General features: G+C 40.9%; 1 protein-coding gene across 3 annotated transcripts in view; it reads right to left on the reverse strand.

Moving 5' to 3' along the window:
- Positions 1-7,292: 7,292 nt before the first annotated feature.
- Positions 7,293-12,511, reverse strand: part of hivep3a (HIVEP zinc finger 3a) — a 33,976-nt gene continuing 28,757 nt past the window's right edge. For all 3 annotated transcript variants that reach the window (XM_084032194.1, XM_084032192.1, XM_084032193.1), the window contains 2 exons: positions 10,355-10,962; positions 7,293-8,630 (listed from right to left, as the gene is read on the reverse strand). In XM_084032194.1, the coding sequence (XP_083888320.1) occupies positions 8,088-8,630; positions 10,355-10,962 (1,151 nt within the window). In that variant the 3' untranslated portion in view covers positions 7,293-8,087. The remainder of the gene's footprint in view (positions 8,631-10,354; positions 10,963-12,511) is intronic.

Raw genomic sequence — 12,511 nt, forward strand, 5'->3', positions numbered from 1 at the left:
TGGATTCCACTAGATATGGAAACTTCAGGAGATGACTACCTAGAACTACGAGGTATAAACAGCTTGTGAAATCTAAAGTGGAAATCAAGAAATCCCAATCTGTTTGTTCAAACAGCAGCCTGAAGTTTGTCATGCAAAATAATGAGGATACTTTTATTAAGCAGCCAGGATTGAGGGGCAGCAGATGATTATCACAAAGACAGGAGGTTAAATGAGGCCATGACGTGCCTTGTGTTTTAATTTCTTTTTGTGGGGGGGGGGGGGGGGGGGGGACACAGGATGAGGCTGGAGGCAGCAAAGGAAGAGATGAGCTGTGGCAATAGAAACAGTCAGACGGCTTGTATGTGCCACACGGCTGATATGAGGATGATGAAGTCAAGGAGAGCTGTCAGCATCCCCCTCCTCCCGCTGCAGGAAAGGAAGGTGAGGTCATGGCACAATCGTCCCACACGCCCCTATACTGTCACACAAACAATATCTAAGCGTGTAACATGCTTTGACCTTCGCAAAGAGATACGCAGCCGCCTGCCACATCAGCTTTCTATAACCCACACACAAACCGCCATGGCTACACACACACACACACACACACACACCATCTCCCTGTCAGTTTATACTGCATATCTCTTGCCGGGGACAAAAACAGACATCATGAATTTGACCACTGCCAGGTCACCCACGCAGTCTAAACCATTACAGTATGTCATGCAAACACTCTCAGGTTTTCCTTGCATTATTCCGGTTTACAACATTGGAGCAAAATGCCCTGAAATGTCATATATCAAATCAGATATTTGCAGAGCCCCATGCTTTTGAATGAATTGCCATATTATTGGGCATCTAATGGCTCTTTACCAAAATATATGTGGAACCCTTTTTTTGTAAGAGAGATTTTAAAAGAAAAAGTCAGGACAAGCCAGCCAACTCTATTTATTTCCAGAGCTGTTATATTCCCATAAATCCAGCTGACTCACACCATGTTCGGAACTTAATATTATTATTGCAATTGGTGACATGAAAATGAAAATAATGCATCATTTACTGTAATCGTGGTTTCTTGAAAACACTTTGGGGAGTAAGTAAAGAAACTGAAACGGCACCATTTGTTTTCAATGTAGAATTTGTTTCGGATCTCCACTTTGAAACTTGCTTATATAGAAATGCTTATATCATATTTACGTTTATCCTCTTAGTTATTGACCACTACACTGTTTGGCAGCTGTCGTTTTCACAATGTGTCACATTTTATATTTTATTCTACAGACACTCAGGAGGTTATAGTAAACAAAGGATTTCATACATTTCATACAGTCTATGGGGCTCTATATTGTAATTTACCCATATTACCTACATTCCTCTTGTCATTTAAACATCTTATCTCAATATACTACACAATTCCTTATTCGTTATTGTTTCATTATTTGTTGATTGTTAAACATGTCATTTTTGTAAATATATTTGAATTAAATATCATTTTTAACATAATGGTTTCCAAAGAGGACCCATTTTTAAACTTCTACTTTATTTTCATGAAACTGTTGTTACCCTTGTGATCTATATAATAATAATAATAATCATAATCATAATAATAATAACATGCACAGTTGCTTGTGAGAGCAAACCTTCCTGTTGTACATGTTTTAATTATCTAAATATTTTATAATTATGTATTTTTCTGGTATATAAAATAAGGATTGTTTTTTTTTACCATACATGGTTTTATGTCAAACGAAAGGAGAAGCCAGACCTAAAGGGGGAAATTAGAAACAGGAAGCACAGTTGTTCAAGGCCATTCAACTCAAAGATGGAAAATCTTGTAAATGTTGAGGAATTTTTACATCAGAGCTCCAGCAGGAATGCAGAAGTTGGAAAGAGACAACTACAGAAACAGGAAAAAACACCGCTGCAATCTGTGAGTGGTCATGGTTTACGGGGTTAAGTGGCGCGGGGAAATGCCAAAAGGATGTTACAATGGAGAAGGACTGGCATTTCACCAACTATTTGTTACAGTGAAGAAGAACAATACTCATCTAGAGCAAATATTTGTCCAGCGGTGCAGACTGGAATGGGCTCAATCTAAAGGAACCCCCGTGTTCCCTTCCCCTGCTGCTGTCTCCAGACAAGGCAGCAAAGGGACATTTCTCTGCACTCGCAGTGTAAAAGAAAAAAAAGGGCCCTTATCTATTTCCGACTTCCGGCCGCTGCTGTGGAATGTGAGGCAGCGCAATGATACACAAATAGCGGAACCATGATTGCAGAATCCTTTGAAATTCCTCGAGGATGAGGTTAAACATATGAGCTGCGTGACACAATAACACACAAACAAGTCCTCACATTCAGGATGTCGACGAAAACGGTCATTGTGTGGAAATGATGGCATGAAACGGCAAAATATCAGCCCTCTGTTCAAGCAAAGAATAGTGTGTTTATGTGTTCTAACGTCAGCTGCATAGCACGTCTAGCTTCTACCTTCAGACGTAACAAGAGTTAGCATGTCATTAGCTAGCGTGGCTACATTTTGGGGTTCACAATGAGCTTAATTAGCTATCTTGCTAGTTAAGGCTGATAATATACAACAAATTCTTGCCATACAAGAATGAAAAACTTGATTTGAGATGGCCTTGATCCATTTGGGTGGGCCAGGGCCCCGGTGTAGTGCATGCTGTTTCGATGGCTGTGACACACTAAATATAATGTGACTAATTCATTTGATCACCCTGCCGTGACATGACAAAGTGTCCAACCCTGCAAGCCTGCTAGTTTTTTCTGTTATTTCTATAAGAGGGACAGACAATTTAACTTCAACACATTTTCTAAATGAGATCAGCAGGACTCACTCACTCATTTCATATACATTTTTACCAACGAAGAGGAAAATGGCAGACACGTCATTCTTCCTTGCGTAAAAAAACAGGAAGCAAATGAGGCAACTGCAGCTGAAGTCTGAGTTAAGAGACGAGCACGGGACAGTGACTCACGACCCTCATGGGACTGAGGTGAAGAATATGTACCCATATATGAGTGCATGGGGGCCTTCATAGCAGCAATACTACAAAGACCGAAACTAGAAAATGAAATACACGACGGTTTCAGTGTATTTGACATGAGGGATGAGGATGCCTGCAACGACTAGTCATCTGTCAGTACTGATACCAGTGTGACCAATTAAAATAAGAACACAGCGGACAGAAACTCTGAGCCATGTGACATGTTTCAGATAATTAATTGTACCAATACTGTACCATTCATATTCATCCATGTAACACAAACATATTCAGTTTAAATTAAACAATGGAAATGAGCACATTCTCAAATCAAATCTCCATCTCTCTCTCTCTCTATATATATAGTGATAGACTGGTTACCTGTCTGTCTCTACATGTCAGCCCTGTGATAGACTGGTTACCTGTCTGTCTCTACATGTCAGCCCTGTGATAGACTGGTTACCTGTCTGTCTCTACATGTTTCCCTGTGATAGACTGGTTACCTGTCTGTCTCTACATGTCGGCCCTGTGATAGACTGGTTACCTGTCTGTCTCTACATGTCAGCCCTGTGATAGACTGGTTACCTGTCTGTCTCTACATGTTTCCCTGTGATAGACTGGTTACCTGTCTGTCTCTACATGTCGGCCCTGTGATAGACTGGTTACCTGTCTGTCTCTACATGTCAGCCCTGTGATAGACTGGTTACCTGTCTGTCTCTACATGTCGGCCCTGTGATAGACTGGTTACCTGTCTGTCTCTACATGTCAGCCCTGGTTACCTGTCTGTCTCTACATGTCAGCCCTGTGATAGACTGGTTACCTGTCTGTCTCTACATGTCAGCCCTGTGATAGACTGGTTACCTGTCTGTCTCTACATGTCGGCCCTGTGATAGACTGGTTACCTGTCTGTCTCTACATGTCGGCCCTGTGATAGACTGGTTACCTGTCTGTCTCTACATGTCAGCCCTGGTTACCTGTCTGTCTCTACATGTCAGCCCTGTGATAGACTGGTTACCTGTCTGTCTCTCCATGTCGGCCCTGTGATAGACTGGTTACCTGTCTGTCTGTCAGCCCTGTGATAGACTGGCGTCCTGTCCAGGGTGTACCCTGCCTTCACCCAATGATAGCTGGGATCGGCTCCAGCCCCCCCGTGACCCTGAATACAGGATAAGCGGTTGATGATGGATGGATGGACAATTTAATACATTTAAAGTTTTATCAGCAGCACAACTTGAATCCTTGGTTATGTACTTATTTTAAGTTTAAATGTCCACTCAGGACTTAATGTTATTATTGCCACTGTAACATGAAAATGAAAATAATGCATAATTTACTGTAATCATGTTTTCTTGAAAACACTTTTGGGGGTATAGAGAAACCTTCCCATTTCAGGGAACTACCGCAGGTGTGGAGATCAGAAACGGGTGTGGTCCTAACAAGGGTACCAGAACAATCCCCCTACTTTACCCTCCACGCCCGGTTTGTCATTGCTTGTGGTGTGATCCCATCGCAAGGTTGTCTTGAGTTGTTTTTTTTGTCTTTTTACCGTATTTGTTTTTTGAAAATATCATCTTTTGTAATGTTTCATTAAAAAGATGACAATAAGGTTCAAGAATAATTTACTGTCACTACAACACAAAAGGCAGTTGTTGTCCCTTAAGGCTTTTGCGTTAACACAAGTAAAACACAAAAGCTTGAATTCAGAGGCTGTAGATGAGTGTCCAAAATCCTTCTATCAGAGTCAACGAGCAAGGGCCACAAACACCAGGCAGGCAGAAGAAAACTGAATTGATATAGAAAATCTTTAAAACAATAGGCTTATCAGAATTAAGCCAGTAGAGGAACCGTGGATGGCTGGTTCTACTTTAACCAATCTGGCAGAGGGTAAATGAACCTGGGCTGGGATAAGAAAGAGTGGCTGATGAGATCCAGGTGTGGACACTCAGGGGAATGGAATGAGGTGAACTCAAGCAAAAGGCATTATCCAATTGTTTCAATCTCCTCTTCTGGTGAACCTTATCGCACTCCTCCTTCATAGTCATAATCTTCAGTTAATAAGTTATAAGTAATATCTGTAATTATATTATCACTGTGTAAATGACGCCCAATTTCAAGGGCACCTTTGGCTCTTGTTTCTGTTGATGTCGAGCTCCTGGCATCCGACACAGACCGTAGTCTGTCTCGTGCTGCAGGAATAATCATAAAGCAATAAATGCATCATAAAGAAATATCTGTCCGACCCCGATTACTGACTGGGAGGCATGAGAGGTGGATAGTCCAGGTGATTACTTATATGAACAGACTTTTTTTTTTGTATTACAAATGTTCTGAAAGTTATGTTTAAATATGCAAATTAACGATGTGCTAAATGTCATACATATCCAAAAGAGGAATCTGAAGCCATATTCTAAATTCTTGTTTCATTTTGTTGATGTATTAGAGTAAAGGGTTTATGCAGACCTCTTTTATCACAGCCACGAAACCATTTTATTTGCCATGTATTTATAAATAAATTAAATATATTTTCAGAAAATGGCGTTTAAAGACATGTATTGTAAAATCTGAGTCTGGGGAATGCTGGTTGCAGCAAAGAAGAGGCAACAAGGCAGGGAACATGTGCAACAGTGATATAATGAGACGTAATCCAAAGCTAACTAACAGATGCATGTAAATCAAAACACCTATATATATATATATATATATATATATATATATATATATATATATATATATATATATATATATATATATTGATTTTTTTTGGTGATGTCCTTCCTTTCAGGAGCCAAGATGGACTTAAAGTTGCCTTCTCCTGCCACCCAGTGGTTACATGGGACATCTTCACTTCTGGGAAACAAAGACGAGCTGCCTTCACAAAGCACATGAGCACAGAACGGAAAAGGGAAGATCAATGTCAAGCACGACACAATGAAAATAAATCAATCAAGACAGGCTATGACGCTAATTTTTTAGTAAAACTAGTGTTTACATATTGGGAGGTGGAATTTCCACATCAACTACAATCTAACCACAGCCACAGGGTGGAGCCACATTCATCACCACAGGCTCCGGGGAAACTAAATTAGGCCTTTTCAGTGCTTTCTTTTTCAGGAACTGAATTGAATGATAAAGAACAGCAAACACAAAGAAAGGTAACTGGACATTATGAAAGAAAACACTTTATAGCAAGAAAAAAATACAATTCAGTAAAGAGCCCTATAACAGGGAGTGATAACTGTTATTGCAGTGGACGAGCACTGATAAGTAAGCTGTTATCACTTGCTAAAAATCTATTTAAAGCTCTGTATAAGTGTGTTCCACCTGAAAAGACGGTATTGAACAGGCGTTTACTTTGGGTGTTATTCACCCAACAACTAGTACTTTGTGGTGCTGGCAACATTGAAAATCACATTGAAAAAAGGGGTCAAATTAAGTATCATCATTTTTCGACAGAGCATTTCTTAACGTTAGAAACATCCAGTCATGTGAAAGATCAACAGAGCCTGGCGAGTGTTCTTGTCTAGGTACAAAAAAAGGAATGACCTCTGCTGGGATATTCATTCATTGTGCGGTTACACACACAAATCACAGCACTGTTACATAAAGAGGAGCGAGGTAAATAGCTGAACATTTTACAGTTATTTAGTGACATTTAAAGAGAAAAACAAGTGGGGAAAATGTTTCGAACTATGTGGATATGGGTCAGTTATTAGCTTTGTTGAAGAACTTTGTGTTTCAGATTGGTAGATTGATTGAAGGAGGTGTTTAACTACAAATTACATTTTCAGATTCATATTTCTAAATGTGGGCTGCACGGTGGTGTAGTGGGTAGCACTCTCGCCTCACAGCAAGAGGGTCCCGGGTTCGATTCCCGGGTCGGCCCGGGCTCCTTCTGTGTGGAGTTTGCATGTTCTCCCCGTGTAAGCGTGGGTTCTCTCCGGGTTCTCCGGCTTCCTCCCACAGTCCAAAAGACATGCAGGATGGGGATAGGTTCATTGGTGACTCTAAATTGCCCGTAGGTGTGAATGTGAGCGTGAATGGTTGTTTGTCTCTACATGTCGGCCCTGTGATAGACTGGCGTCCTGTCCAGGGTGTACCCTGCCTTCGCCCAATGACAGCTGGGATCGGCTCCAGCCCCCCCGTGACCCTGAATACAGGATAAGCGGTAGACAATGGATGGATGGATATTTCTAAATGTGCCTTTCCTACCTTCCAAGCAGCCATTGATGTCCATTCATTTCTATCGATCAATGAGAATTTTGGAGGGTAAATGTCAGAAAAAAAAGCACACACGGGACACGGTTTTAATATAAATCTGTAAAAATGAGAAGTTTAATGGTAAACGTGAAAATGACAGTGTGATTGTATCATTTATAAAAGCAAAAACACAAAAATACATGTATCTGTTTATGAAAAAAACGGTACCGTAGCTACCATGTACGTGAAACAGGTTTCCTCTGGATATCAAATTATCAATTATTATTGTCAGTGCACACCAAATGTCTTCATCCGAAACTTCTTTTCCCCGAAGACGTTAGAAAAAGGAGGTAACCCTGCTTCTTTGAACACAAACAAAGACGACAACGACAACAAAAAGAAAAACAACAAACAAATCAGAATAATCACAGCCTTTAAGAATGACATTTTCAAACCACAATCTCGACATAAAATTGCACTTCAAAATACTGGTCGGGGTGAATAAATATTTGTGGTACCTTTGTATATCCATTTTGGTAATACAGTACATTAACACAGCAACAGCATATTCGAGCTGTCAAAGGGGTTAATAGGGAAACTGTTTAAAACTTTGTCTATTTTCATTCCAGCTGCTTTTGCATATAGTACAGAATTTGCATAATAGCACATAAATAAATTAACACCGATGACATCAAACGAGAGGGTAAAAAAAGATTTACAAAACATACTGCATATCTAACATAGTGTCTGTATATATATGATTCATATAATTACATATTAGCGTCATTCAGAAGCGGTGCTGAAGTGCTCTTGCCTTTCGCCCTCATCTCCGAACCAGTGCTGTGTTTTTACAACAGACTCTGGTTTTTCAGTCTTTTGCACTGTCCCATCAGACTCTCCCTCCTATCAGAGTTGTGTCTGGGAGGAAGGAGCCTTTTTTTGGCCTTGGGTGGACTCGGGGTAAACACACCTCTCTGTAACATGTGTGTCTGTGTCGACCTCCGGATGCCTCGTCTCTGTCCGGGGACTCGACGGCTGCTGGACGCTGACGCATCCTTGTCTGTTTCTCTGTAATAAAGTGTCCGATCGGCTGCTCCTGGAGATTCCCCCTGATGCCTTGGGGGGCTTCGGGTTGGCTCGGCTGCCGTGCGACGTCTCTTTGAGAGTATCCTGGCGCTGCAGCAGAGGAAACCTCCCCTTGGGAGCGTCGCCTAGTCTCCAGGATGTCCCCGCGGGGCTAGCTGTGGCTGCTATGGGGCTGCTCACCAGGGTGTACAGAGGTAGGGTGGACCTGGGCTGAATCATATGAATCCCCCCGATGGGAATCAGGTGGTTCGGGGCCCTGCTCGGCTGCTGGGAGTGTAGAGGGAGGTGGCTCAGGAGGTTGTTGGCTCCGCGAGGCCGCGTAGGATGTGGGCTGATGTGGGTCTGACCGACCTCGTCCACAGACTACAATAGAACAAGAAGAAATGAAACTTGACTTAAAGATTGGTTATCGAAAAGGAAGGAGCAAAGAAGAGACATAATGTCTATGAGGCAGATTCAAAGGGGCGATAATGTGATCAAAAGCAATGACTCAGCGACTATTTGGGTTTGGGGCTGAGAATACAACTTCTTAAAACAGGGTTGAGGTGCTGCGAGTTAGCGACCAGCAGTGATTCATTTTTAAGCAACACAAGCACATGCTGATTAATTAATAATATCAATACATTTAGCGAGTTAATGTGTTGAATTTGACTTGAGTTCGAACTATATATATATATATATATATATATATATATATATATATAGTAATTAGTTAGAAGGTGCCTCTGTCAGTGTGTATTTAGGATGTATTTCACCGTTTGATTTGAGAATTACACAGTTTCTTTTTGTCTTATACGTGGAGGTTTATTGGCCACAAAAGCCATGCAATCTTTTTGTGAATCACCCCTGAGTGTAATATATTGAACAATGCAGTGTTTTACTGCTTATGAATTTAATTATTTTTGTCTGTAAAAGAAAGAAAGTGTTGTTTCTTCTTTCAAAAGTCTCGCTTTAAAAATAACAAACAGCAATTTTAACATGGCTTGAATATTTTCAGCAGACAGGTATAAGTTAGAGTCCTGATACTGGATTTTTGAGGGCGATAAAGATATGTAGTGTTTAGACATACTAGTAGATGACTATCCATAATGTCACTTAAGTAGCTCAAACACATCTTTGGACTGTTTTTTTATATATACGACAATAAAATTATATCACTAAAGTGTACATTACAGTATTAGAATGGTGTCTAAAATAATATATATTCAATTAATAAAATCTGTAAAAACATGTGTTAAGAAAATCTATACAATAAAAATGATAAAGAATTTGTGGTGTGCCTTTAAGAATATATTCACATATATGTATCCCTCTCATATTTAGGTATATAAAATGGCTCCTCAGGTGTAGATAACATGAACAGAAAGTCTATGTGTTCAGATGTGGAAAAAAAACACACCAAAAAAAAAAAGCCTGCAGAGAATGTGAATTAGTATCTCCTCCCACAAGACCAATATGAGTGTTTGGAGGAAGTGGTGAGGTTACACCACAACATAACCGCAAGTTTGGACTCGACATGTTTTTTTCTTTTATTTCGCTTCGATTTGATATTCACCCACGTTTGTTCCGTCGTCGACATGTGGTTCCAATCTTTGGTATTCAACTTCTCGTTTTATCAGCGGCTGCCCAGGGAAAACATGTTGCGTCTATTTGGGAGCTCTCCTGCATTATTTTAAGGTCTGGAGCTGCAGGCTTGGTTTGAGCGATATAAAACAAGAGAGTTGCCTTTCCTTCCTTTTCCAATAAATGTGTGCGACTTTAAAATAACCCCGTATGTACCAGCCTATCTATATTTGTTCTCCATGTTGACTTACTGGGATTCAACTGAGCCACACAAGATTAGCTTTGTGAGCCAAAAGCTGATGTATTTAAAACTGTCGGCTAAACTAACAGAGATGGATCAGGTCACAGGTGAGTGAAGACCGCGGTTTGAACAAAAGCCACGATTTGACCAGCATTAATTATACACACAAAAACAGAGCATCGTGACAGATTCAGAATAAGAATAAACAATGTCTGAATTAGGTGATACAGTATGTCGAAAAGTATGTCGCCATGTTTTGGATGCAAAAGCTGAATTGGCTCACCAGTCTTGCCGTAGGTCGGTCTCTTGGGGGAAGACAGGCTTGACAGGGAGTAAAAGTGTCTGCCAGGGAGCCTGGAGGCCCAGAGGACTCCAATCCATGGGACTGGACAATAATAGGGGAAAGACCTCTAACTGGGGAGACTGGTCTCAGGGTGGAGTTGGTGCCATGACAACTGGATGGGGAGGGGGAGGAAGGTGAAGTGGGGAACTGGCGCGGTCCAGGCGACGGGCTGTGAGGTGGAGACGGCTCTTTCCGTGGAGTCAGCGGTTGAGCGATCGGAGAATGGGAGCCTCTGGAGGACGCCGATGCTGAGGTGTCAAAGCTTCTGCGGGCAAACAGGGCTCTCCTGGCGCTGGCCGAGCTCTTCTTCGGGGAAAGCGGAACGGATCGGCTGGGTTCGGGCTCCATCGGCCGGCCTCCTGGATGAGGTTTCTCACTATCAGGCGAGGCCGCGTGAGAGCTGTCAGCCACCTTGGACCTGTTGTCTTCATCACATCTGTCATCTTTGTCCCTTGAATCATCCTCTTCAACATGTGGACTTTCCCCCCGATCAGAGCTCTGAGGATCTTTAGGTGTATCCGGGGGAAGTGTACGTTCTTCGCAGGCTCCTAGGACAGAAATCAAAAATCCACATCAAGTGTACCAGGCTGATATTGGTCAGTCATCTAATTAACATATATACAAGACATTTCTTCCAAATATGGAGGATTATCTGGTCAATCACAAAATGATGTTTTAAAAAAAAAAAATTGCTATTTTCTAACTGCACTAATGTGTAGACTTGCTCAGAAAATGGAAGTGTAAAAGTATAAGTGTGCTGTGTTGTGGCCAGTTAGAAACAGCCTCTCTCATGTTCTTCCATCATCCCAAGATCTTGATATCCTGCTAACCAATGTTTACACTTCTCCTCAAACAAATGTGAAATGTTGAAGCTCTATCAAAGTGACAAAGTGCAACAGCCAACATAATTGGTTTCACTATTATAAATAAATACATTCAAACCAATGGCGTGTGGCTCAGGTTAGAGCAGCCATCCTTGTGGGTAGTCACAAATCAAAGGAATGCTTGTGATATTGAATTAAATAAAGCAAATAACTCCATGAGTTTTTCTTATTGCCTGTCATTCCCAACAAAAATCAGCCGGAAATGATTCATGGTTTGCAAAATGCTAAACATTCCCAGCATATTTAAGGCTCAACTAGTCTCACGAGTTCTCTCTTTTTGTGAAGTGAATTTCAGACTTACTTTTTATTAGAAAGGAGGAATAAAATAGGGTTCTTTAGCTTTGCTGAGCTATAAAGGGCATGTATTATCACACGTCCACACTCTAACTTCTGTTATGATATAATATTGATATCAACACATAACAATAACCAACAGTCTGATCAGCACCATGATCACAACAGTAGCATGGCCGCTGACAGCTGATCCTGGTGCTCTGTGGGCAACTGATCTAATTAGTGCTGCTTTGTAAATAGTGGTCAGTGTTTTTCAGACTGCTGTAGAGTCTCTTATGTCTTATGTTCGTCCGTCAGTCAGTCTGAACATTCGATTATAAAACGGCTCAGATGTTTGATCATGTGTCGGTGCAAGGTGAGAACAAAATGACACCGAATTTCTTCCAGTGTTGACGGGGAGTTAAAAGACCAATCAATCGCATCCGTATTGCTAAAACACACAGCGTCAATAAGCTGTTCAGTGTGCTGAAACATTTAACAATTGGCTCATTTGTGTGGTTGCTTCATCCACATAGCAAGATGTAACACAAGACGTGTCCATGCTCATAGATATTAGCCAGAAAGCTATTGTGCTATAAAGCTTATAGGGTTGCTGGTAAACTAACTTATATGGATGATGGGAAACTAATATAGAAAAATCAGCACAAAAAAATAAATAAAAAAATAACAGACCTTGTCATTTCCAAGGAGGCATTGAATCACAAACAAACACATCCAGTTTAATTTCAGTTGGACTTAAAGGTGCGAGATACGAGGACTGCCTTTAAATGGCTCTGAACATAGTGAATAAAGGTTTAAGCATTATTTTATTGTTGTTTTAAGTGTAACATGCTGCCTTTTAAATGACTTTGTTACTATTTAACTGTTTTTATACTGAGATTTTACAGTTTGGCATTCTGTGGACAGCAAACGAAGAACT

Source organism: Eutrigla gurnardus (assembly GCF_963514095.1).
Source record: "Eutrigla gurnardus genome assembly, chromosome: 17".
Taxonomy (NCBI): domain Eukaryota; kingdom Metazoa; phylum Chordata; class Actinopteri; order Perciformes; family Triglidae; genus Eutrigla; species Eutrigla gurnardus.